The 26,392-nt window shown below is 51.4% G+C and overlaps 1 protein-coding gene across 1 annotated transcript in view; it reads left to right on the top strand.

The window, feature by feature from the left end:
* Positions 1 to 26,392, top strand: part of SLC25A13 (solute carrier family 25 member 13) — a 77,121-nt gene that overhangs the window by 23,883 nt on the left and 26,846 nt on the right. The window contains exons 4-11 of the mRNA XM_072650746.1: positions 14,893 to 15,008; positions 18,057 to 18,196; positions 19,208 to 19,354; positions 20,341 to 20,479; positions 20,956 to 21,049; positions 21,133 to 21,217; positions 22,628 to 22,709; positions 22,969 to 23,127. Coding sequence (XP_072506847.1) covers positions 14,893 to 15,008; positions 18,057 to 18,196; positions 19,208 to 19,354; positions 20,341 to 20,479; positions 20,956 to 21,049; positions 21,133 to 21,217; positions 22,628 to 22,709; positions 22,969 to 23,127 — 962 coding nt within the window. The remainder of the gene's footprint in view (positions 1 to 14,892; positions 15,009 to 18,056; positions 18,197 to 19,207; positions 19,355 to 20,340; positions 20,480 to 20,955; positions 21,050 to 21,132; positions 21,218 to 22,627; positions 22,710 to 22,968; positions 23,128 to 26,392) is intronic.

Below are 26,392 nucleotides of genomic sequence, written 5' to 3'. Positions count from 1 at the left end.
GTAGGGAGGGAGAGTAGGTGACATGGTGGTAAATGGAGGATGGACTTCAGTGAGGACACCCAGTAGAGGCTGGGCTATTGCCAGAGTCCAGGCATGATGCAATGAGGGCCATCCTGTCTACACTGCTCTTTACAAGCCAGCCTGGACTTAGCTCTGGCCTTTCTTGCCTGCTGGCACCCTTGGCAAGCAATAAGTGGGAAGAAAGAGAACGAACCCCTCACAGGTACTGTCTCAGACATGACAGAGTATGGGAGGTGCTTTGCATGTGCTGGAGAACTCCCCAACCTAGGGCCCTAGAATCCTTTCCCAGGTCCTGTCGACAGGGGGTCCAGAAGTCCTGAGAATGACCAGAAGAGAGGAGGACTTTTTGAAGAAACTCATGTTCCAGTGCCCAAGTGCAGGCTTATTCTCTGGAGGATGTGCTCCTGGTGGGCAGGGAGGTTTGGGGAGAGAGGGGATCTTTCTCTACCTCGATCACTTCTAAACGTTCCATCAAGGCTGCCTCTTCTCAAGTCCTTGTTGCCAAAATAATTGCCAGAATAAGGCCTGAAATTTGGGCTGAGAATGGGATTTATGTACCTACTCACACTGACAACCTTGATTTTTCTTGATCTGTCCTTCCACCATCTGGCTGTCCTGCATCCCTGGCCTCCCCGCAGGCTAGGTAGAGTGGGCAGGCCCCTTGCTCCCCTCCTTGTAGGCTCAGCCCCTGGAGAAAACTCAGACCCTTCTGTGTCTACAGTCTTCTGGTCTATCCCAGCGCTGCCCTTGTCTACTGCACTGGCATGTTGGCCTTTCCCAAATACCCTGGCTTCTTTCTCTTGCCACCTGAACTTTCCTCCTCACCTCAGCTCTACCCAGGAAGGAATTCGCCCTTGATTTTGTCATGGACACCCCAAACCTTCTACCTCCACAGCCCAGAGCTCTGATATTCCTGCATGCTCCACAGGGAGTCACCTCTCCTCTACCCCTGGCACTTAGCCCCCTTCCATCATCCTACTCCCTAGCCAACTCACCAGGCTGTTCCCCACTCATGGGGCCTTTCCCTTTCCCTCTGATACCCCTTTCCACTAGTGCCTCTTCACCCCAAGCACTGAAGTGCCTTCTTTGTGTGGGGCACAGTTAAGAATACAAACTGGAAGAGAAAGGTCATCGCTACCCTCTGGGACCTTCCAAACACTGGAGGAGAAACTGAAAAGAAAGAGGCTGAGGAGGAAGGAAGGAGAGATGTCCTGGGCAGAAGGAGACCTGAGAGTGCTGACTAGGGGCCCCCTCTGCAGACAGCCTCACCACCTCCCTCCTCCTCCTCCCCAGAGGCCTCTTTTGGCCTTTTCTGACCCCTCTGCCAGGGCTTTGACCCCATCCTGCCTGTCCTCTCCAGGACCTCGGCCCCTTGGCATCTTCGCCTTGCTCAGCGACTGCTTCCAGTGTGGCAGGACCCCCATCTTCTCTACCTCATCCTTTAGTTTAGCTTATAGAATCATTAATCCAGAACTAGATGCATAGAGATAGAAAATCAGCCCCAAAAGGCACTTTCTTTTTAGATATAATAATACAGCATTGTAACTTAGCCTCCTGGAAAGAAGAGGGGACAGAAATGCTGCTTCATACCTAGAAATGCTTTCTAGCAACTACAGCCCAGTGGGTGCGTGTGGAGTTGCCCCAGCCGGAGCTGCCAGCCTGGCAGCTGTCCCCATCCCTGCCTGCAGACTGTTTTTTCCCTTTTTCCAGAAGTGGCCGTGTAATTGCTAAACCCCAATGCGTTTCTTCCTTCCGTCGTGAGCTCTGCAGCATCAGGCAGTGTTAACCTCACCCTCTTTCTGGGGAGCCTGTCTTGTGTATGCTGGTTTGTTTTCAATTCTATTTCATTTTCAGTTCCAAATTCCCTTTTTCCTCTACCCCTCCCTTCCCCAAACTCATTGAGAAAGCAAGAAAATCAGCCCCATGACACACATGTAGAGGTTTTGCCAAACAGATTCCCACGTTAGCCATGTTGGGAAGCAAAGCGGGAGGGAGAAGACAGGAAAACTCAGGCTTCACCCTGCCCTCTGCCTCCCTCACATCTCTCTGGAGGTGGGCAAGCATCCTGAGTCCTTTGGAATGGTGATGGGGCATTGTGTGGGTCAGGTACTATGTCCTTCCTTCACAGCTGGTCATCTTCTGATGTTGCTGGCCCTACGCATGATGTTCTTCAGATTCTGCTTGCTTGACTTTGCGTCAGTTCGTATAAGTCCTCCCTGGTTTTTCTGAAGCCATCCTACTTGTCATTTTGTATAGCACAATGGGATTCCATCACAAGTGTGGTGGAGAGCACTGAGCTTGGAGTCAGGAAGTCCCGAGTTCCAATTTGACCTCAGACACTTAGCTAGAGAAGGAAACGGCAAACCTCTCCAGTATCTGCCAAGAAAACCCTCAGTGGGGTCCCAGTGGTCGGACACAACTGAACAGCAATCTCGTCTCCACGGTAGACCGCAGCTTGGTCAGCCATTCCCTGCTCAAGGGGTGTCCCTTCCACTTCTTTGCCACCACAGGAAGAGCCACTCAGTCCTCTTCCTCCCCCTTGGAGCTCTGTCCGCAGGGTCTCCTCTAGACAGTCCTCTGTGCGGTTTCCCATCCCACCCACCCTGGGTGACATCTGGACTCAGCATTTCTCAGTGGAACAACATGGGTCCCACAGGTGGGAGTTGTTTGCTAATTCATGAAGGTTTTAACCTGTCCTGGACATGGATCTGAGAAAAGTACTTAACATTCTGTAATTGTAGGATTGATTTGGGGGTTTGTGGGGGAGAAGCCTACCTTTTCAATCAAGCTACCAACCTCACTGGCTGCTCTCAGTGAATCAGTGATCTGTTTTTTGCTTCTTTTCTCCCAGGATGCCTGATTCACCTCCTTTCTTTGGGCGGTTACTTACTTTGTACAAATATTGGCTGTCTGAAATCTGGAGGGGAGAATGTCCCGTGGCAGGCAGCAGCTTCCTCCATGAAGGCAACAGGAACATCATTACTGGGGTTCTTATCTCCTTTGGCATCCAAAGGCTGATGGTTGCATGGGGAACCTCTCAGCTTCCCAGTCCTTGTGTGCCCCAGTAGCTTGGGCTGTCTGTCACAGGGTTGAGTGGGTTCCCTTGCAATTCCCCCGCCCCCAAATGGGGACCACTTTCCTTCTGGAGAAGAGTGTTGTGGGCCAGGGCAAGGCTGGCTTTTCTACCTCACCCACCATGTGTGCCAGTGATATGCCACACTTGCTGTGTGTCCAGGGAAGGGTGAAAGCCGTCCTTGCCCACAGTCTAATCACAGACAGCTCTCTCCAGGGTAGAGAGGAGAACCTGGAGCTCATTGATCTAGGAGGCCTGTAGTAGGTGGGGCTTGCTGGAAGCCTGAGGGAGAGAGTTCCAGGAATGGGGGTTATCACTAGATGTGTGTGGGGAATGGCAGATCACGGGGGCCCCCAAATGCCAGATGGGGGCTTTACAGAGCTAGAGAGAGGTGAACAAATGTCTGTTTTACATCCGTATCATTCTCACCAAGCTTTCGTTGAGGTGTGCGAGAGGGGACCTCGACATTGGGCCCCATGCCTCCTGCTTGAGCCTCTGGGCTCCCAGCTCTCCACCTCTTTCCCTAGCCTGGGGTTTCTGGACATGCTCTTTGAGAGACATCCCTCTTTTCTGGGTTGTACTCGGTCATCCTCACAGAGCCAATGCTGGCCTTGGGGACCCTCCACCCAAGAAAAGCTAGGTCATGGTTTCTGAAAGTATCTCTTGAATTACTTACTCATTTCCCACAATCTGCTTAGAGAGGCCAGAGGACGCCGAGTCTAAGGTTCTCTGCACAGTGTTCGTGCTACTTTCTCCTTGCTGCCCTTGGAAATAGCTGCTGGCAGAAGCTTTTCTAAAATGAGGGCCTGTATCTTTGTCAGGAAACCTGTGAACTCAAGGAATGGTCAGGGGTGCTCTGCTTGGGAGGGTGGCACTGCCCCAAGCCCTCTTCTTCTTTTCTCATTTCTTGGTGCCTCCTTTAGACAGGGAGGATGAGTGACCAGTGGGCCCCCCAGGGCATCTCTCACCCCAGTTGGCTGCCAGACACATTGATATCAGAAATGGAAAAGGCCAAGAGGGGGTCCACAGTGTAATTGTTGCCCAGAAATTGTCTTTTCCAGCCTGGCTGTCCTGTCAGCGTGTGATGGGACTTTTTGCTTTGAGCCAGAATGTTCATTTCAGCAGCTGAAATCCTAGAGATTTTTGTGTTCCTGTTGAGTCACTGTAGGTGAGATAGTCCTTGGTAAGTCAGGTCCTATTTAGCGCAGAGGGTCCATGGAGACCAGACTGAAGCTTTCACATGTGGACCAGGGCTCAGCCACAGAAACAGGACTGCAGAGGCCTTTCATGTGGCATGAATCAGGGTCCGGCCATGGAAACGAGACTGTGCAGTCTCTGGTGCATGGCGTGGAGAGCTTATCTTTACTCTGTATCAGTTCATGTGGCACTGCTGTGGTTTTCCTCTTCATTTCCTCTTATGCCTTTTTCCCCATAATTTCTTCTGCCAGCCCCCATTTGATGGGCACCCCTTGCCCAGACAGAGCTACTCTTTTGCCTTCTGTACGTTGGGTCCTTTTCTTTCTTGGATCTCCTTGACCCATCGGGCCTGGAGTGCCTAGCAGGGTTCAGAGGCTCTGTGCACGCAGGAACTTTTGTGGGCCAAGTAAGTTCCCCATTGGTTTCTAGAATGGCCACGCTTGAAGGCCATGGCCACATCAACAGTGTGCGTTAATGGGCCTTCCACTGTTTGTCATCTTCCACTCTGTCTGCGATCTTGGCCGATCCCAGAGACATCTTCATCTGTATTTCTCTTATCCTGAGTGATTTGGAGGGTTTGGGATAAGTGGGCGACAGATTTTATTTCTTTATTTGGTACCTGCCCGAACCTGACCATTTACCGTAACACTGGACGGTGGCTGCATCAGTTCTCTCTTATGTCTTGAAAATTAGACCATGTTCACAGAGATCTGCCATGGGAATTTCCCCCCAAGTCTGTCATTTACCAGAGTGTCCCTTACCTCGGGCCCAGGAGCTAGAGGCCAGATGTTGCGGGGTGCCTCTCCCCAACCCCTGAGAGCTGTCTGCTGTTTCCCGTCTGTCAGGTGTGGAGACTGGAGTACCCTGTCATGTGATTTGCAGAATAGTCTTTTTTTTTCTCATGTCTGTTATGTCAAAAGTATCCTTGAACTGGAAAATTCAGTGTATAGACTTGTACATTTAGTGGGAGGCCTCCCTGAGGTACTCAGTCAGGAGGCCTCTTTCTCTAAGACAGCCTGGGAGGGTGACCCCATCAGAGAGGAGCAGCCGTGGCCATGGGACCCGGGAGGTCAGGGACAGACTCTATGCTCCCTACCTTCCTTAGCCAAATATCTCAGGGGGGAAAAGAACTTCAGGTGAGAGTAAATCAGGGTAAATTCCTCCTCTGCTTTTGTTGTCCTGAAAATTTGTCTGCGATAATGACCTGTGGATCAGCTTGCTCAACGTGGCTGAAAGGCTTTGAATAACCAAATGTATGGGAAATGATGCCATCTCATAGGCTTGGAAAGATGAAGGAAGGGCGTGACAGCCAATCGGGATGAACCGGTTTGTCTAAGAAGGGACAGCTGGGCTCATTTCTGTTTCTGGAAGGTTTTGACCAGGTGGGACCCAGAAACCACCTTTAGTTTCAACTCGTCTTAAAGATGATTTTGTTTTCTTGCTTATCTAAAGCGGTAACGGTGGGCTATGGATTGTGTCTTCCAAGCAGGTTAAAGGGGGCTGTTTTTCATTCTGTCTTTGTAACCCCAACATACACTTGTATAAAAATGAGCAGCAAACACAGCTCTGCCCAGATGCGTTCTGGGCCCTGTTGTCTGCCAAGCCTGGGCTTGGTGCTGGGTCCTGTGGGGAGTCTTCAGTCTGAAGGTCCCAGGCCAGGGATGTGGCTCAGGATGGAGGAGCTATATAGTACTATCTCAAAATGCCTCCCTCTGCACATAGTGCCCCTGTCTCTCTCTGTCTGTTTCTGTCTCTCTGTCTTTATCTCTGTCTCTGTCTCTCTCTGCCTCCACTTCCCTTCACTCACTTGGCTTTCTGGCTTTGGACCTCCTCCTTGGTCACCAGCTGCTCTCCCCAAGACCCCTGACCCTCTCTTCATGGCCACACATCATGACACCCGCACTCTCCTCTGCACAGTGGTTTTTCTCGGGCCTCTTTCCTGGTGTCTTATGGCCCCTTCTCCATCCCCTTTGCTCGGCTGCCATCTGGGGCACCCCTTACCCGGGGACTGCTCCTGCAGATGTGTCTTCTCCCTCATCCACCCTATGTCTCTTCCTTCCTCTGGTCCTACGCCACCAGATACCTTTTGGACGTTTTCAAAAGAAACGAATGGAAGAGAAAATTCTCAAGTGGAATAAGAGTCTCCGGACAGCATTCCTCTCTATCTATCCCCCTACCCCCAGACTTTGCTCGTTTGGTCAGAAGCCCCCAGACTGCCCTGGCCCCTCCAGCCATGAGCAGCAGCCGCATCTTGAGCCTTCTCCCTCCACAGGGTCTCCTGAATCTCTGCCCCGACCCAGCTGCTTACTGAGTTCTGACCCTTCATCCTCTTCGTGGGTCTGTCCCCCAGGGTTTCTGGGCCATCCTCCACATGGCTGCTAAATGTTTCCCTTCAAAGCCCATCCGACTGTGAATCTTCTACTCGGGCCAACTTTAGTGACTTTCTGCTGCCTCTGGAGCCTGGGGTTCACTCCTGTTTACTTTTTTGAGGTGTCTAGCCTCATTGGCCACACACTTTGGTCCTCCTTTCTGTTCCTCACCTGAAGCACTCCATCTCTGTTCTCCATGCCTTTGCTTTGGCTGTGCCCTGTGCCTCCTCCCTCCTGCTTCAGAAGCCCCCTCCCTTCCTTTAACTGACAGGTCATGCACCTTGTTTTTCCCCGATGCCTTAGTTACAGGGGCCAACACCTTGTGTTTGTTTATTCTCTTATTTGGTGCTTGGTTCTGTGTGTCCTCAGCTCCCCCCTTGTACCACCAGAGCTTAGCATCGGGCCTGGAGCCTTGCAGGTGCATGACCATTACTTGTTGACTGATTGACAGGCATTGTGAACTGTGGCTCTAAGTGGGGCTCAGCCTTTAGGACAGCGGGGTGAAAGTGGGAAAGAGCCCCCCTAGGTTGATTGAGGCTTGGCCTGGCAGTTTCCTGGAAAGGTTTCTTACTCATTTTCCCTCTGTCCTCCCCAACCTCCTGCTCTGGGGGTCTAGAAGGAATGTGTGAGTTCGGCCCCCACGAAGGGTCTTCACATGGATTCTCACTCGCTGCATTTAGGTGAAAATGATCAGACGATCGGTGGTGGGAATGTTCGCTTGCTTGGGTTGGATGTTGGGACTATGGGCAAGTCCTTGCTGTGTTTGCTGTGAAGGAACCCTAAGAAAATTCTGTGAGGGTGTCAGCTAAGCCAGGAGAAAGTGCGTTGCCTGGGCAACTCTTCCCCACCCCTCCCCCTACCCCCAGCCTGGATGCAGGGATGCCGGGATGCCGGCTCCGGCCTCAGGCTCACATTATTGCAGCATCTTGGAGCATAAAGAGCTGCTGCCCGCCCGTCTAATTGACTGTGAAAAATTACTGCTCAGTTACTGTATTGTGTGGTCATAATAGGAGTAAATGAAGACATGGTTGTTGTTAGAGCAGATCTGTTGGGAATCCTTTGTAGACTCTGCTATTTAAGGAGCAAAACTACACAGGGAAGAAAATAGCTGGTTTAATTAACATGTAAAAATGGGGTTAATTTGAATTCAGCTGGCCCAGCCTGCCTGCAGATTCCTGGTGGTTTTTGGGTGATGTGGTGGCTCAGTCTTTGGCACTCATGGAGCTGATCTCAAGGACGCTGAAATAATTGACTTAATTTTTTTAGGATGCACGTGCACAGGGGCATCTTAAGCCTCAGTCCTTCGGTTTGCCAAGGGTTTCTTGGATGTGAATATCAAGGGAGTTTTGGAGTGTAAGCAAATATCAGAACTGAATGTGCCTATGCCTTAACTGAAAGAAAATAGAAACTTTCCTTTCTACTTAGTTCTAATATTTGTTTTTATTTCTAATAAAGAATCCAATCTTATTTCAATTTCACTCTTAATTAAGTTTTTATTTAAAATAAGAAAGGGGATAAATTGGATTCAATTATTGTTCTTAATAAAGCTTCACATCTTGACCTCTCTCAACCATGTTTCAGTTTGAGAGATTTAAGAAAAGTCTTCGACTTTTAATTGTTTTTGACTTTTTAATTTTGCCTAAAACTCTTCCTCCTCCCCTCCTCCCTTCCCTTAACCCTAAGAACAAAGTAGATAATATGGCCATCTGCTAAAAGTGCCCAGGAGAAAGCCCGGGCTATTGGCTGTTCACGAGATCTCTCCAGTCGAGGGCACTCAGGGCTCAGAGGAACAATCCACCCGAGAGTGGAGGCAGCAGGCAAGGCCAGGATGGCACTGGGTTTTCTTTCTTTCTGTCTGTCTTTTGGACAATTAACGTTTTAATTGGGTTAGGCATTTGCTGAGGTCACTTAATTGGTAATCAGCGAATTGTGCCTCCAGGCTCCTGCAGCCTGCTTTTCTGGGGTCTCTTATCTTCCCTTTATCCTTATAATTGGGAGTAATTTCGTGGTAGAGCCCGCCTGGTGGTTTGGGGGAGGGGGGGCTTCCTTTCCCTCTCACAGTTCGCATTGGGATTAGGGTGCCTTTCTCCCTCAGCAGCCCCCCTCCTTCCCACCACTTTGTTCTCGCCCTGCTTCCTTGCTGGCAGCTCTCAGATTACAGGGCATTGTGTGCTAAACATTCAGAAGTTGGTGTCTTTGAAATCTGGAATACATTTTCCTTTTTGTGTTTTTTTAATTCACTTGTTTTCAGTTTTGATAAATGAAACACACTCAGAATTTGAGTTTTCAAAACTAGGACTGAGTAGAGAAAAGCCTTGAAGGTGATGGGGGAGGGCGCTCAGCTCTGTGGGCATGGTGGGTGCCTTGGGTAGGCTGGGGAAGCCTGTGGACATTGTGGGTGCCTCACGGTCAGAGGCTCTGGTTAAACACATTCTCCCTCACAGTCAGTTCCCCTTTATACTTTGGTGTGTGGCATGTTCTTTCTTTGAGCACCTTTTCAGTCCCTGATGGGCTAAGCAATCTTGTCCCATTGATGGCTGTGAGAGAGTCTCCCCGTATTTCTTTCACACTGTGTCCTTTTCCACACATTAGTTGTCCCTTTGGAATTGATTGTTGCTCTAAAGTTGATGAAGTCTTCTTCGGGGCACCAGTTTATTGAGGCAGCCCCCTCCCCAATAAGGGAGGGGTCAAGGGGCCCCAAGAGCCTGTACTTCTGGCTTTGGCAGAGGCGGAAGGAAAAAGGAACCTTTGTGATATGCAGAGAGACACGGTCTGGGGGTCAGCTGAGTATGTCAGAGCTTTGAGGGACAGCTCACCCTGGCCACAATAGGCGGGCTCTGAAAAGGTCTCAGGAAACCAAATGTAATTAGATAAAGTTCAGCAGAGATCAGTGTAAAGCTGTATCCTTGGGTTCAGAAAAAGCCTTTAAGGACTGAGCAGAGTGGCTTCTTTTTAGCCTAGGCAGTCACCAGTGTTCTTCCTAGTGATCTTTCAGGGCCTCTCAGCTTGGCCATCCAAATCAAGTTTTGTCCACTCAGAAGGCTGAACCCAACCCTCTGACCTTTAGGATGCACTGATGCTTGAGATTTTCAAATGAACACTGGTTGTCACAAGGGCACTTAGGAATTGAAGGTAAAAGAAGGAACTGAATCAGTGAGTGCCAGTTGTGTGCCTTCTCATGACAGGCACGGTGCTAGGCGCTGGGGCTACACCAAGTGGCCCAAGCAGCCTCTGCCCTTAAGGGCCCCAGTCTTTGGGCAGACTTTGGTTTGTTGGGATCTAGGAATGTAGATGATATTCTGAAAGTAAGTGGAAGGAATCTCAGAGGGGCCAAGCTAGTGGCTGGGGGGCCCAAGGTGGAGTTTGGACCAAGTAGGGATGGAAACCAAGCCGATGGATGAGCAGGGGAGCGAGGCGCTGAGAACTGGGAAGGTAGGAAGGGGCCAGACTGGGAAGAGCTTCTGTTTACTCTTGGACTGTGTTCATCCTTCATTGCTGAACAAGACCACGCTATCACAGAAATGATGACATGACTTGCACTTGACTTTGCTTTGAGGGAGGGAGGGCTGTGCAGGTCACCAGCCTCACTTTTTTTCCAGAGCCATCTGAATCCAGTGACCAGATACTCATCAGGATGACTGGAGATGACCCAGGATGAGGCAGTTGGGGTTAAGTGACTTACCCAAGGTCGCATAGCTAGTGAGTGTCAAGTGTCTGAGGTGAGATTTGAACTCAGGTCCTCCTGACTCCTGCACTGGCGCTCTACCTACCGCACCACCCAGCTGCCCCTACTCCTAGAGTAATGGGGAATGGAATAAACATTCGCTAAGGGCCTACTGTGTGCCAGAGACTGTGCTGAAGGCTTTACCAGTTTCCTGTCATTGGATCTGCACACATCCCTGTTGGATAAGTGCTCTTATCATCTCCATTTTACTGTTGAGGAAACTGAGGCAGGCAGAGGTTCAGTGACTCGCCCAGGATCACACAGGTAGTAGCTGAGGCTGGATTTGAACTCAGGTGTTCTGACTCTAGGCCAGTCATTCTGTCTGCTGTTGTGCCTCAGTATCTGTCTAGCTGCCTCATGAGGCCATTGAGCAGGCTATGGTACAGGCCGGTGTATGCTCTGGAAAAAATCACTTTGAGTGGAGGATAGTGAGCAGAAGCAGCAGCGTGGCACAGGAGACCACTTATTGAAAACGTCCACATAAGAGGTGCTGACAGCCTGGGAGTGGAGAGGAGGGGAGGGCTTGCCGTCAGATTGACTGTGTGAGCGAGGAGTCAAGGGTGACTGGTGCCCTTGACGGTTCTACAGAAATGAGGAAGATGTGGGGGTTGGGTGGGAAGAAAATGAGTTGTGTTGGAAGTGTGCAGTTCTGGTGATGTCAGAATGGAGCTCAGGAAAAGGACAAGAGGCCAGTATGTACACTGATCTGCAGAAAAATGAAAATGGGACCATGGGACAAAAGATCACCAAGTAAGATGGGATGGAGCCAAGATAGACTGAGTCTTGGGGCACCCGCAGCTATAGAGCATGACGTGGATGCAAAATCAGTGGAGGAGACTGAGGAGCATTTGGAGAGTAGCATCAGGAAAAGTTAGAGAAATGGGAGTCTCTGGTGGAGAAGCCAGGGATAAGGATGAGAAACAGCCACGAAATTTGGCCTTAAGGGTTGTAGGGAACTTGGATGAGGAGAGCAGGGGGAGGAGCTAATTGGAGACGAAGGAGGACCGAGCCAGCGCTTCCTGCAGATTCGAGTTACTGCATCATCATGTTATAGCAGACTGGACGCAGACACATTTCACCGTGTGTCCTCAGCGAATGCTATGAGATGATTCCATGGTCAGACCCTACCTGACACCCAGGTTGTCTGGGTGAACAGTGATTCCTCTACACACCTCTGGTTCACATGTGGAACAGGGTAAAAAAGACCAGCTGTGACAGTGATCCCAGCACGTTCACAGCTTTTCCTTGGTGCCTTACTCTCTTGGCCTCATGATAGATGTCATGGAGAGTGGGGTGTTTTCTTTGTTCATAGACAAAGCCCTTCCTCAGCATCAACAATTAGAATGCAAGGCTTTATGCCTTTAGTAATTCAGGTTTGCTTTCTGCTAGTACTGACTGAGGGTGAGGAGATGATGGAGGAAGAGCCCATACTCGCAAGCAAGGCAGCTTGGAGACGGTGTCTTCTCATCACAGACACCCTGATGGGATACCATCTGAGCTTTCCTCCTTGTTCTCTCCATGAATGCTGGCAGGATCCCTCCCCACCCCTCAAGAGGCCTTCTCTGTCCAGAGGCTCCAGGGCTTCCTGACTTGTCTGCGGAGCACCTTGCACCTCTCCTCAAAACGATGGTTTTAAATGACAGATAAAATGGATGGAAATAGAATGACTGCTGCCGTTCGTCAGGGACTGCACTTTACAGGCAGGGTTTCAGTTTCGTTCTCATGATGGCTCTGGGAGCTGGATGCTTTTATCATCCCCATTTGATAGTTGAAGAAACTGAGGCAAACAGGTTAAATGGCTTGCCCAGGGTCAGAGAGCTAACAGTCCTCTGAATTCGGTCCTGTGTCAGCTGCACCGTCGATCTGCAAATGATGCAAGTCTTATTGCAATGCAGTTAAAACATTTTTTTCTTTTTAATTGAAATGAGATCCTAGCAGCCCTGAAGGGAGGTGTGTCAGGGTCTATGTGTCTGACCCCTCTGAACCCCAGTCTGATGAGGTTGTAAGAGGCCTGGCTGCCATTCCTCTCGCACAGTCTGCTGAGCAGAGCTCCAGAAGACTTGGGGGGACTCCTCTGCGACCCACCTGCGTTCACCCGAAGGCCTTTGTCATGACTCTCAGGGTGAGGCAGATGCGGCATTGCTGCTGAAGCTGGGAGCAGTGTTTCCGGTGACTGTTAGTCCTCTGCTGTGTTTCTGTCCTTTGACCCCTTCAGTCTTCAGGGAAGGGCTCCTGTTTTTGTCCTTATCCAAGAGAGGATGCGCAGCTCTTCCTAATGGCTAGCTTCTCGTTTCATCAGTTCTGTTTATGGAGGAGTTATTCAGCTCCATGTGACTGACATGATCTGTTTTCTCCTTTTGACTAGGAGTTATTCCCTAGCTGTAGCTCTGGAAGATGTGTGTCCTATTTTCTAATTTTTGTCTGTGATCTTTTACATTGCAGTCATGTTCTGCATGCTTCTCTGCTGTGCGGTGTTTGACTCGGACCTAAACAGAATTTCTGCCCCAGCAGGTCTTGTCCCCTAGAGAGTAGTTTCCTGTGTCATGCATATTATCAGTGTCCAAGACATGACAGACGGTATGTGGAGCTTAAGAGAATGTTTTTTAAATTCACTTTTATTTTCCATCCACAGAGATGCCCTTTCTTTCCCTCCCACTGCCTTTTGCTCCTGTCACGAGGCAGAACAAACTTTTCTTCGGCCCGTGTTGGATATGTCTGTGTCTGTCTTTGTTCAGAGCCCCCACCTGGCCTCTCGTGATGGCTAGACGTGGAGCTGCGTGTCTTTTCAGGATTGTGGTCGTTGTATCAGTTGTGCTGTTCTGCTCAATTCATGCAAGTCTTCCCAATTATCGTTTCTTCTGTCCCCTGGGTGGGACGTGGGTGGTTTGGGCAATCCCCTGCTGAGGAGGGGGCCTGCCCGCTTATTCCCCTTCTCTCTTTCTTCTCCCTTTCCCTCTTGTTTCCCTCTGCAATGAAGTGTATTTCTGTACATACTTGTGTGTGCCTGTGCGTGTGCGTGTGCATGCCTTCTCCCTGTTTTCCCTGTCTTTGACCAGTTCATACAGAACAGTCAGTAGCTCCCTTCACTCCTTCCTCCTTGTTGGTGTGGACTTTCACTTGCTCCTCTCCCCTCCCCTCTCCCCTTCTGTTCTTTTAAAATCATCACACATAACAATGCTTGGGGCCATGGAGGCGCCACCTCTCAGCGTGAAGCCTTCTCCTTCTTTAGACCCCTGGGATCATTCGCTCACATTTGCCACCGTATGTTTGCACACTCCGATCTTTTCATCCAGAGCTGGGGAGTTTTCTTGTATCATTTCTTGAAATGGGATCTCAAGGCTCTTTTTAGGCCTCGGTGCCATGATTCTAAATTAAACTGATGGCTTGTTTTCCCTGTGGGCTGCTTCACACTTCCTTCTGTTTGTTTAATCGTGGAGTCCTTCACTTCTTTGGGTCCGTCCCAGTTTTGGTCACTTGGCCCAGCCTTTGGTGCCGGACCCTTGGTTCACTTTCCCAGTCTTTCCTCTATTGCTCATTTCTATTTCCATTTTGTCCTTGATGCTCTTTTTTTAACTCTTGCTTCATGTCTTGAAGGGATTCTTGCTTTCAAGTTGGGTTTGCACGGAGCCTTTTCTTGTCAACGTTCTGGAGTCCTCCTCTGCCACTGCCTTTTTCTGCCTTCTTCCTGATTTCAGATTTTGTAGGAGAGCCTGGGTGTCTGGGCTGCTCCTGATGCCCCTTGTCAGTCAGGCTGGGGACTCACATGATTTTCATGCCCCCCTCCCTGGGTCTTAGCTCTGAATGTTCCTGTCTCCAGAGTCTGCAGATCAGGCCAGGAACAGTGTCTTGCCAGGTGTTTTCCTTGGCTTTCCCAGGCTTTTCCCAGAGGGGCTGGAGGGGAACTCTCTCCTCCTTCAGCTCCCCATGATGATGTTTCTCTCTCCTTTCCCACCTCCCCTTCTGAAGACTTGACTTCTCTGGTACTTAGGGTGGGCCTAGGTTCCAAACATGTAAGATGGGGGCAGAATCTTTGCCTGAGAGAAGCCTCAATGCCTTTATTTCTCCATCCATTTGTTTATTCACTTCATTGCTGAACAAAGAATCAGTGGCTTGTTTGTGAAATCTTAATTTATATGATAATAAGGAGAACAGAATGTAATATTATGAATAATGTGTCTGGTTTCTGGCAGTAAATCCCATTTTGATTTCTAAGGTTTCCTAACGTTGGGTTAGCTCTAGAACTTGGTAGACAGTTTTGATAAGAACCACAGCATTCAAGGCTGAGAGAGGCAGAATTTCGTCTCCATGAGCCCTTCCAGTCTTTCACATCCCAGCCCCCAGATTCAGGCCCTCAGTGTTCAGAAAGCTGATGGTGTGCTGGGGAGGTGAGGAGAAGGTTTCTCTGGCCTTGGAAGTCTGGGTAGGTTGTGTGGGTGTGTGTGCATGCATGCATGTAAGCATCCGTGCCTGTGACTACTGACCATCTCTTGTGTCCTCTTCCCCCACAGGCTAATATCCTTTCAAGAATTCATAGCGTTTGAATCTGTCCTGTGTGCACCAGATGCCACCTTTGTGGTGGCTTTCCAGCTCTTTGACAAAACTGGTGACGGAGAGGTGAACTTCGGTAAGGCTGGGCTGAGCCAGGGACTCCCCTTGGCCACCAGGGGGTGGGAAGGCCCAAAGGCTGCCAGCTCTGCCCTCCCTCCCTCTCTCCCTTCTCTCGGGGTCTCCAGCTGAGAAACGTCAGAAAGGTTCCTTGGTGCCAAAGGTAGAGGGCTCCGTCACAGGCTGTCTTCCCCCTCACGAGGGACCTCAGCAAACAGTCAATTCCAAAGGGACAAAAGAAAGGACACAGCATGAAAGAGAGATGGAGACAGTGCCAGGTCGATGATCCAGTGCCAGGTGGGATGGGCTTGGTGGGACCCTCTTGGTTCCAAGGCTTCCCATCCTCTACCTCATCTCCCTACCCTATTGGTTCCATCCTGGCCATACCTGCTCCATCCTTCACAAACAGCCCTGCAAGCATCCTCTTCCTCTGACCAGACCCTGTTCCTTGGCAGTCTGGTTGCCCTGTCCACTGTTACCAGCCTTCTTGGAATGGCCAGAGGGCGCGCTCCTGCCTCCAGCGCATGTCTCTTGGCTAGCCTTGGAACCCTGGACCTGGCACTCCCCCACTGTGGTGAAAGAGGCAACTACTCAGAGCTGATTCGCAGCCTAGCTCTTCTATTTTACCTGCATTTACCGCTCTTAGCGTTTTCTTTCTCAGAGCTCCTAGCTGAAGTTTGTCCTGGACACCAAGCCCTTTGGAAGGCTCCCTGTGTTCTCTGTAGGCTCAGATCCATGGCCCAGTCAGCAAGGGCCTCCTCGAGATGGAAGGACACTCCTGTACTGTAGGTGCTGAGTGCCAGGACCAGGGCTGCCGCCTCACCCCAGGGTGGCTTCCCAACGTGGTCCAGCTCCTGTCCTCCATGGTACAGGAACCGAAGGCACCTGTTGGAGGATGCCCAACCCCTTGTAGGTGCTTTCTGATGCATGATGATCTGAGTGCTCGCACCTTACTCTCCCCCTCCCAGCTTTGCCATTTCTCCCATCACATCTTGGATGCGTGTGCATATCCGACCTCCCACTTCTCTCTTCTCTTGGTCTCAAGTCTCCCCACTCCAGCCCATCCTTCCACCCAGGTCCAAGTGACTCCAGCAGCTTTCTCTGGATTCTGGGATGAAGCAGGGCTTCTCTCCCTTGCCTGCCTCCCCCATGTTCAGCCAGACTCTCCTCCCTCCTCGCATCTTCACGCTGGGTGTGCCACTTCCTCAGTGCCATGGCACAGCTTCTTTTCTTCCAAGGTGTCAGCATGAGGCCTTTCCTGGTTCTCACAGTGCCTGTGCCTCGTGCGTCCTTGGGGTTCTCCCTTTGTGGACAGAAACTTCTGTGACTTGGAGTTGCTTCCTTCAGCATCTTTGCCAAGCAGGAGCCTAGCACGTAGGAGGTACTGTAGCGCTTTGTCCCTTCCCTTTTCCCTCCAGCTAGCCCACGTACTGCTTTCATCAGGCCCTGTTTCCTCTGTCCACAGGAGTGTCTGGGAGGCACCCTACCTTTCTGCCTCCCTTTTGTGAGCATTAACTTGCCTTATCGGGTCAGCATGCACACTTGAGCCTTGCATGGACAGGTGTCCATGAGGAGGAGGACCCAGGGGAGGAGAGAAGGGGCAGAATGGGGAAAGTTTCACAGTGAGTCAGACTGGAGGTGGGAGCTCTTCTGACCATCCCTCATTTCTAAAGTGTAGCCCACCACTCTTTTCACTATGAGACACACAAAAATGGCTTTTCTGAGTCCTGCAGGGTGGATAAGAAGAGAAGCCCCACTTCTGAGCATGTCCAGAGTTTTCCAAGAAAAGGGCTCTTTAGGGGTGTTCATCTAATTGAAAGAAAAAGGCTGTGACTGTTTTCTGTCTGCTCTTGTGGCTCCAAAGGAGCTTGGTGCCCATGGTCATGGTTCTAAAAGGAAACGATTTTGAGGAACAAACGTGAAGAAATCCTTTATGAAACTAAGCCCTTATTACACTGCCTTGAAGCACCTGAGGCCAGGCACCTGGTCCTGCGTGTCCTCCCCGTTCACCTTGACCTTCCTGCGTCCACATCTTTGCCTCTCCTCGTTCTTCTCCGGTGTCGTTCCCCCCATACGCCCGATATGTAGGTGTTTCCCAGACTTGTGTTCCAGGGCTTCCTCATTTAATACACCTTTTGATTTTGGGAACATCTTCTCTCTAGGGTCACTGATTCTCTGCAGATGACTCCCAGTTCTCTGTCTGCCTGCTGGAGTCTGCCTGAAATCAGGGTCTTCCCTATGGGCCCATTTTTGTTGTGTAACTGCCCAGGTTTAAGACTCTGGATGCTTTTATCCCCTGATCCATGCATCCCCCAGGTCCCATCAGTCTCCTTCACAGCAGCGCGCTTGTCCGTGGCCCCCTGTCCACTGACTGGGCCCTGTGTAGGCCTGCAGGTTCAGCATTCTGGAATACCCCAACGGGCTTCTCCTGAGATCTCTGTTTAGGTAGGAAAATAACGTAGTGCAATAAGAATCTTGCCCATAAGTGTCTTAGCGTTTACCTTCTCTGTCCAGCTCGCTTTGCCTTTTCTGAGAGCTTTCGGGGGAGTTTGGGTAAGAAATAGCTAAGAGGAAGACAGGAATGAGGGAAGGCTTTTTGCTTTTTTTTAAGGGTGAGGAGGCTTGGTAAGCTTAATGGCTAACGTTATTGTGAGGAAGTAGTTTAGGGTTATGTCTGCTCTTGTTCCCTTCTGAGTTGGAAAGGCCGTCTCCACTGAAGAGGGGGCTTGTGTTCAAGTTTATTCATACGGAAGATATTTAATAAGTGATAGCTGACTGACTCTTATTTTCAAGTTTACTTGGTGACTAGATGTCATTTCACAATAAATGTTGCTCTGTATAAGTGTGGGGGTTTTCTTTTTTTTCTACAATTTTTTTTGGTTTGTTTTTGAGTGTTTTCCTTTTTTTCCACGGAGGGTTTCATTTATTCTAATACCAAGTGGGAATTTATAAGCTTGTCTGCACAGGGAAGAAATTCTTATTCATATAAAGTAGCATAGATCTGAGAACTTTACGAACTGGTCTTGTTTAATTTAACTCTTCCCATCTCTTTGCCTTTCTTTTCCAGAGGATGTAAAGCAGGTTTTTGAACGGACCACCATTCACCAACACATTCCATTTAACTGGAATTCAGAATTTGTGCAGCTACATTTTGGGAAAGACCGAAAAAGACGGCTGCCCTATGCAGAGTTCACTCAGTTCTTACTGGTTAGTGACTCCTTGGTCCTGCCAGAGCTCACCTCGCCTCTGCTGCTAGATTAGAGAGGGCCTCCTGCTCTGCCCTTGAGGAGGCAGATTTAGCAGGAGTTCCTCCAAGCCCTCTGTGCTCTCATCTGCCCAAGGGGCCCCAGAGCAGAACTGAGGCCTTGAATGCTTTTTTTGCCTTGGACTTGCCTGAAGTGCATACCTGAGGCTGACAGTGTTAACACTTCACCCTGCCTTTGGGGCAGCTGGGCAGGGAGGGCTTGGAGTGGCAAGCATAACACTTTTCACCTGGATGCTCTAGGGAGCCACAGGAGGTTCTGGAGTGGGGGTGACACTGTCAGGCCCAGGGTGAGTAATGGGGCTAGACCATGGCAGTGAGCCTCCCTCCTGAGGCTTCTCCCCCTTCACCTGCTCATGGCCAGGTGCCTCCTGGGAAGGGAGGGGACCCTTTGATTTCCTCCCCCTTTAAGTTCCTTGATGGTAGGAGCAACCTTGGCCTCTTTTTGTGTCCTCAGCGCTTGGCAGGTGCCAGATCAACGTCTATTGACTGACTTTCTGACTTCTTCTTTCCTTTCCCATTACTGTGGTCCTGGCTCTGTTCATTTCTGCCTACATCTGTCCATGGGAGTCTTCCGGCGCTTTTCTGAATTCCTCCTCTGTGTTGTTTCTGGCAGCGTTGCCTTCACTCCTCAGTGTCAGAAGTATAGACAGATAAACAGACTCCTAGACCTTCATAAATGCCTCCTGTGTGCCTCAGTTACCAAAGCGCTGTATCTTTGGCATCCAGCCATTCTCCCTTTGATCTGGGAAGTTGTTGAGTCAGGTGCTGAGCTGGGCATACGAAAGCATGCCTCCCCCTTCCTGCTCCCTGAGAGTTTCTGCCTAGGCTTTGGGCCTGTCCGTTACATCATGAGTCCCCTGACAAGTTCAGCCTGGAGGCAGAAATGAAGGGAGGCATGGGACTGTCACCTAAGACCCTCTGTTCCCACCCACCAACCCCTCCCTCTTTTTCAGGAAATACAGTTGGAACATGCCAAGCAGGCCTTTGTACAGCGAGATACTGCACACACTGGGCGAGTCACTGCCATGGACTTCCGGGACATCATGGTCACCATCCGCCCACATGTCTTGACGCCTTTTGTAGAGGAGTGCCTGGTTGCGGTGAGCTGTGGTCTCTGGGCCTGTGTTTGTTGTCTCACTCTGGTCACCAGCACACCTGTGGTCTCACCCTCTCTCTGCCACCCTACAGACCAGCTCCTTCTACTGGAGGTTCTTTTCACTGACAGAATTGTCAGCATCCTTAGTCAGGCATGGTGGTTTGGTTTGGCAGGTTGGGCACCAGCTCCCTCCATTCCCATTGGAAGCAGGCTGAAAAGTGACCCCCACCCCTTACCCTCTAGTGCTTTTTGGTCCAGAGGAGGGGAAGCTGGTCAGACACTCCCAACCTTGAATCCCCTGCATCTCTGCTGCTGTCTTCTTGGGGGCAGACCCTGGCCTCCTTCCTCTCCTCAGGATAGAGCAGGGTGGCTCCCTGAGCCCCCGACAGCTACTGGCTAATGCAGTCCTCTCCTCACTTAGCTTTTTGTGATGCCAGTTGTCTGTCAAATCAAGATTGACAGAACTCTCCCATTAAGACAGGTTTCCCTAAGGAAAGAAAGACTGAATGTGCAGTGTTCCAGAATGGAAATCCCCTTCCTAAGGGGACGTTTTGTGTGTCTCCTTGTCTTCCTTCAAAAACCCTAGTTCCCCATAAAATCTTAACCCTGACTCCAACCCCACCCCCACATCCATTATATTCCTATCTCCCACAGAGCATGCACAGTGACCAGAAATCTACATGGTGGAGAGTCTGTGCATGCATGGTGGTGTAGAGCCAGCCATAAGGGTCATGACGGCCTTCAGGAGAGGCTGGTCCTGTATGTGTGCGGGCATGTGCCTGTGCACAGGGTGGCTTTGCTTTGTAGAAGGCTCTTACATCTGCTTATTAGGTCAAACAAGCCAACTTATAAAACATTCCCCATTGAAACTGGTGCTGTGCACATGGCTGCTGGGCTGGCTGAGCAGGGAGAGCAACATGGTTATCATCTCCAGGTAGACATTTGGGTGCTTCGAACTTGCCTCCAATTCTTTTTCTTTCCTCCCTCAAGGCTGCAGGAGGTACCACGGCCCACCAAGTTAGCTTCTCCTACTTCAATGGATTTAATTCTCTCCTGAACAATATGGAGATCATTAGGAAAATCTACACCACGCTGGCCGGCAGCAGGAAGGACATCGAGGTCACCAAGGGTGAGCAGTGGTATGACTGGGAGTCCTTGGCAGGGAAGGCCTGGGCTAATGGCCTCTCCAGCTGGTGTGCTCCTGGAGACATCACCTAGAATCAGGACAGGAAAGGTCCCAGTGGAATTAGCAGGAGAAAAGCCAGGGTACCCTCAAAGATCAGAGGCTTAGTGCTCCCAACATCACCCAGGTAGTCCTGGAGGGAGAGCTGCCATCCTGCCGTCCGAGCTCCTGCCAGCCTCATGGATGGACCCAACCGCTTCCTGGGCTTCTCCTGCCCCTCCCTGCCCTATCTGTTTGCATGGCCGCCTTTTCTTTCTCTGGTGCTGTCTCTCTCAGAAACCATTACTTAGGATAAATAGAATTTTTAAGGGAATTTAAGGAGGAAAAATAGAAGAAGTGGGGTGCAGAAACAAGAGCAGTCAGCACTCCAGCCAGCCCCCCTCCCCCCTTAACTCTCCCCTCCCCAACTTGCTTCCCTTTAGAGGAGTTTGCTCTAGCAGCGCAGAAGTTTGGGCAGATCACCCCCATGGAAGTGGACATCCTGTTTCAGCTGGCCGACCTCTATGAGCCACGAGGGTATGCTGCCGTTTGGGGCTGGTGATGGAAGGCTCTCTTTGGCCGGGGGAAGGCTTGTGCAAAGCCCCTGCTTATCTCTGCAGACGAATGACGTTGGCTGACATCGAGAGGATCACCCCCCTGATTGGAGAGCGACTGCACTGCAAGCTGAGTGAATCCCAGAAGCAGGTTTGTTTGCTGCTGGCTCCTGATCCGCTCTTTGGCGTTGGGGCATCTCACTTACAACAGCTATTGACTGGTGCAGTACCTTCCTCCAAAGTGCCTCCACCCTCCCACCTCCTGGGTCTGTCTGCCTGGCCTGGATCTGCTTCTCAAGCTTAGTGCGCAGGCCTGGCCTTAAGCCTGAGGCCCTGGTTTTGGGGATGCTGGGCCCCCCTGGACCTTCCATTTAGTAGCACTGAGGAAGGAGAGGCTTCCCTCAGCGGAAGTGTCATGTTCAAATGGTATCTTAAAAATAAATGAGTGTAACCCGCTGTAAAGTGAACCAGGCCTTGGCTGTGGGGGGACTTGGATCTGTCCAGTGACATCAGTGTGACCACACAGGGCTGGGCTCAGGCCTCCTGCTTTTTCCTTCTCTGGGACAGTGACTAATTATGTAAGCAGTACAGAAGGTGAGAAGAGATCCAGCTGAACTCAGCACCCTGGGGGCCAGCTGGGTCACAGAGGAGCTATCACCGAGCTCTGTCTGCCCGTCCTGCCAGCTGCTCCCAGAAAAGGTCAGGCAGAGGAGGGCAGGAGCTACCCCTTTCCCACTGCACACCCCAAGCCCCTTTGGTTCTTTCTGACCCACAGGCCTTGGTCCTGGCCATATGACTGCTGGAAGCAGGCCACGGTCCACCCACAGGCAGAGGAGGCCCAAGCGGGCATCAGGACTCTGATAGATGTCGGGGCACTGAGACCCTGGTTGGAGCAGCAGGGCAGCACTGCTGCTCAGGGCCCAGGTGCCCTGGTGACTGGGATGAAATGAGCCTTCATTAAGGCCTTCCTGGGGTCCCAGAACTGGTCAGAAGCACATTCTGGAGAGGATCTGATTTTATCCTCACCTTAGGACCCTGAGGCAGACAGGGTACAGATGCTAGGAGCTGAGGCTTCCTGGCTCCAGGCCCAGGATTCTAAACAGTATTGGATTCCTTCATCCTGGAGCTTCGTTTTCCTATGACCCGTTGGCCTCAGTTTTTCCCAGAGTGTCTCAAAGTTTTGGAGTTGCAAATGTCATTAGGCCTAACGTCCTTTTTTTTCTGAAAACCACATATGTCCTGAATGGATCCTGAGCAGTTCAGCGGGTATCCACGGAGAGCAGACAGCCATGGAGGCCAAAGCCACACAGCCTCGGGTCAGCCCTGCCTGCTCCAATGCCCTGGTCAAACCTCCCAAACTGTTGGTTAAGGGTAGTTTTAAAAATGAAGGCATTAGGCCTTGTTTCCCTGTGCCAGGGCAAGGAGGATCTCTGAGTGTGACATGGCACCAGGAGTGGGCTAATTCCTGATGTATTCATTGGTTCTCTCCTCTTTTCTCACTCCCGGTGTGTCCATGCTCCTGAATTCTGGCCTGTGGATCTCTGCATCTCCGTCTCTCCAGAGGGTTTCCAGAGACTCTCGCCCTTTCATCATCCACGTAGCAGAGTCTGCTTACAGGTTTGCCCTGGGCTCCATTGCTGGAGGTCAGTCCTCAGTAAACATTTACGTCCTCTTCCTTCTTCCTGTTCCTCTCCTCCCTTTCCTTTGTCCCTCAATTACCAGGAGGCAGAGCTGGATGAGGAATGAAGCGCCTTCCCCCCCGCTCCCAATGCCCACTCCCCATGAACCCAGTGGTTTATCTGGGACAGAGGCCAGGGACCATGTAGAATTCTCCTCTTCATCTCCCTCCCCACCTTGCCCCATTCCTTCTTGGGCCCCCCCTTTATCTCTGTTCTTTTGCAGCTGTGGGGGCCACTGCTGTCTACCCAATCGATCTGGTGAAGACTCGGATGCAGAACCAGCGGTCCACGGGGTCTTTGGTGGGAGAACTGATGTACAAAAACAGCTTTGATTGTTTTAAGAAAGTGCTGCGCTACGAGGGTTTCTTTGGACTCTACAGAGGTCAGTGTCTGTGTCTGGGGTCTTGGGCGTGAGGGCGAGTGCGCAGGCTTCCCTTCTAGCTCTCGTGCTGGGCCTCCTGCTCTGCTCTGCTTGGGGGGCCTTGTGGCTATGTCTCTGAGCTCCACACTTGGCTCCATCCTCCTCTTCTCTGGGCTGACCCTCATGACCCAGCTCCAAGACTGTGAGCAGCCGCTCCCTCCCTCCCATCTATGCCAGAGGGAGCCTCAGCTCCTGCCCAAGCCTCCATCTTTGTGGCGCATGGAGCACTTGATGCTTTCCCCTTGGGAGGAACTACGTGTGATAGAGGGCACTGAAGTAGCCTGGCCACAGGCCATCCTCAGAGGCCCCGTAGGACCTTGGATAGTTCACTTGCCTGCCTTGGGCAGAGAGTGTTACACACCATCTCTGGTGTGATCCTGAACCCAGTCCCAGAAGGGAGGGAAGGGGCTATTAAGATCCCTGTTATGGATGTGTGTCAGCGTCTGAGGCAGATTTGCACTTGGAGCTTCCTGATGTGGCTAGACTTCACAACTTCTGAGAGGGTCCAGCTTTAGATCTGGTGGTCCTGGGATGGGCCCCAGGAAAACCTTCCCCTCTTTGACTCCCTATGGTGGACAGGGTATGGTTGGCAGTCTCAGCTCAGTTACTACAGAGTCAGGCTGGAATGGGGGGCAGGGGTTGCACCAAGTTTGTCCCCGGGACCAGAACATAGAGGATCCCCCCTTCCTTGGGGGCTTTGGCCTGGGCTCCTGGTTGTGTGGGCTGACCTGCTTGGACTTATTCCTTACCTGGGTTTGTCATCAAGCATTCATTAAATACTTACTGTGTGCCAGCTACTGGGCTAAGGCCTAGGGGCAAAAAGAAAAAGGAAGACGGATGCCCTCCAGGAGCTCACAGGCCAGACACATGCAGGCAGATTGGCAACAGCCAAGGAGAGGGGGATTTAGTGGGGACTTAAAGATGGGAGCATTCGTAGCATAGAAGACACTGGGGAAAATGCCTCAAACCGGGAGAGGGCGCAACTAGGAGGCCAGGATGGACGGTGAGGTGGAGGCAGGGCCACACTAGGGGTGGATGGGCATGGTGGGCACTAGAGTTTATCTGGCAAGGTGAGCAGTCAGACCTGGGCTTTAGGAAGGGAAGAGGATGACGCTGGGGAAAGACGAAGCAGGCAGACCCCCCAGCTGCTGTTGTAGTGGCCAAGTGTGAGGGGATGAGGGTCTGCACTGGGGTGGGGGACAGGGTCAGAGGAGAGAGAGAGATGTGTGGAAGCAGAAACCTGAGAGAAAGGAGAAACGAGATGTGTCAAAGGGGAGAGAGCCTTGGCGACAGATTGGATTTGGCCGATGGGCGAGTGAGGAGTCCAGGGGGACGGGATTAGGTTGTTCTCAGCAGTAATAGTTAGGAAGGGAAAGGTTTAGGGGCAAAGATGAGTGAGAATGACTTCAGTTTTGACGTGTTGAGCTGATACTGTCCCCATCTGTAATGACCAAGGTTGGTGTCATCGTGGTGACCCATTCTCCTGTGCCTGGCTCTGAGCGGCAGGCCTGTCTGGGCTCAGACACGGACATGGTCTCAGAATGACCCTCTTCCATCTCCTGTCCTGAGCCAGCCTCTCCTCAGTCTCCAAGCTTGAGTAGACCCTCTAGGGGACCCTGACAAGTCACTGTGCCCACACTTTCCTGGCTCACAAGCCCCCAGTGACCTCACAGGTATGGCCATCCACGCCCTTGGGTTCAGCTTCTCAAACCTGCCACTGAATGGTATCACCAGGAGCCTTGGTGGTTTTTATTTTTGAAGCTGAACCCTGACTGTGGCAGTTTGGTATTCCTGTGGCCCCCGAGGGTCACTGCATGGGCCGGCCTCTCCTGCCCCCTGCTGTCCCCTGTCTCTCACCTGGAAAGACCCAGTTTTCTCTTTGTAGAATCGTTTCTCCTCAAACAAGGCGACCGTTCATCAGGGAGCCACTTCCCCTCCTCCAAGGTCTTTTGATGTTTTCTCCTTGGTGCCTCCTTCTTATCTTGTGGAAGGTCGTTGACCCCGGGTGATTGATGGTGGGGCCACTCCAGGCAGGGTCAGAGATCTCAACTGGGAACCATTCAGATAAACTGCCTGCCTATGCCAGCCTCCTCCCTGAACAGGAGGGCTTCCTTGGCACCAAGTTCTCGACTTGTGCCAGCTTAGGGTCCAGCTCACAGCATTGGCACCTCCCAACCTGCCCTCCTTCCCTACTTACACTGCCATGGGCTGCTTCTTGTCCTCACTGCATCAGTCGATCAGTCAAGCATCAACTAAGTGCCTTCTCTGTGCCGTGGGATACAAAGAAAGGCAAACACCCAGGACCGAGGTGCTTGGCCACCCTCCTCCTGCACCTCTCTTCCCTGCTCTTTGACCCACTGATCCCTGTCTCTCCTAAGGGCCTGGGGCTCTGTGCCTCACCAGTAGGGGCCTCAAGCTGGGGAAGATTCTGAAGGGGATGGAGAAGGAGAAGCTGGGACTGGCCTCCTCCTCCTTAGAGGCTTGACATCACAATTTCCAAAATGACATTTTGTTTATGTGAGCCTAGGGCTGCTCTGAGAATCCTGAGTCATGCCCTGGAGGGTCCAGTCCTTAAGTGCTAGCCATGCTCTAGGCACTGTGCTGACTACTGGCGGGTGGCCGCTACCCCTCTCCCAGTACCCCAGACAAACTGGCAGATACCCACCTGTCCTGCAGAGGAAGGGCAGAGCTCTCAAAGACACTTCTTGTCAGTGAGTTGGGACTTGTTGCTAGGGAGCAGGCCTGGCAGCTTCCTGCATCCCCAAAACAAAATCCTGGGATGCGTTTAATGTTACTGCTTTGCTCCCTAATTCCTTTCATCCTGTGCCTCCCTCCAGCCTTTCCTCCTTCCCTCCCTCCTGGCCCCATCCTTGTGGACAGTCCCTAGATAATCAGGGACACTTCAATGCAACCTTTTATCTTCAGAAAGCTTTGAAGAAAATTGACCAAGATACAGAGAGCTGTGGAGAGGGTCTCCCTTCTCTTGGGGGCCTGGGTCTGGCTTTGCCAACCCTGTTCCTCTAACAGGCTGATACCTGGCTCCTTTGGGGAACTGTTTTAGGAAATGGAGCCTGGAGGCCACCTCTGAGGGCTGCTGGGGGGCACCCCACTGGAGAAGGGGGCTGCTGAACCTCACTGGCTGAGGGGGCAGCAAACAACAGATGTGCTGGCCAGCAGTCCCTCCTTTGTCGTGGCTACTTACCTGACCCTCCTGGGGTTCCAGGCG

The sequence above is a fragment of the Notamacropus eugenii genome, chromosome 3 (genome assembly GCF_028372415.1).
Source record: "Notamacropus eugenii isolate mMacEug1 chromosome 3, mMacEug1.pri_v2, whole genome shotgun sequence".
Lineage (NCBI taxonomy): Eukaryota > Metazoa > Chordata > Mammalia > Diprotodontia > Macropodidae > Notamacropus > Notamacropus eugenii.
Note: the sequence above shows the minus strand (reverse complement) of the source record. Positions and strands in the feature narration are given on the sequence as shown.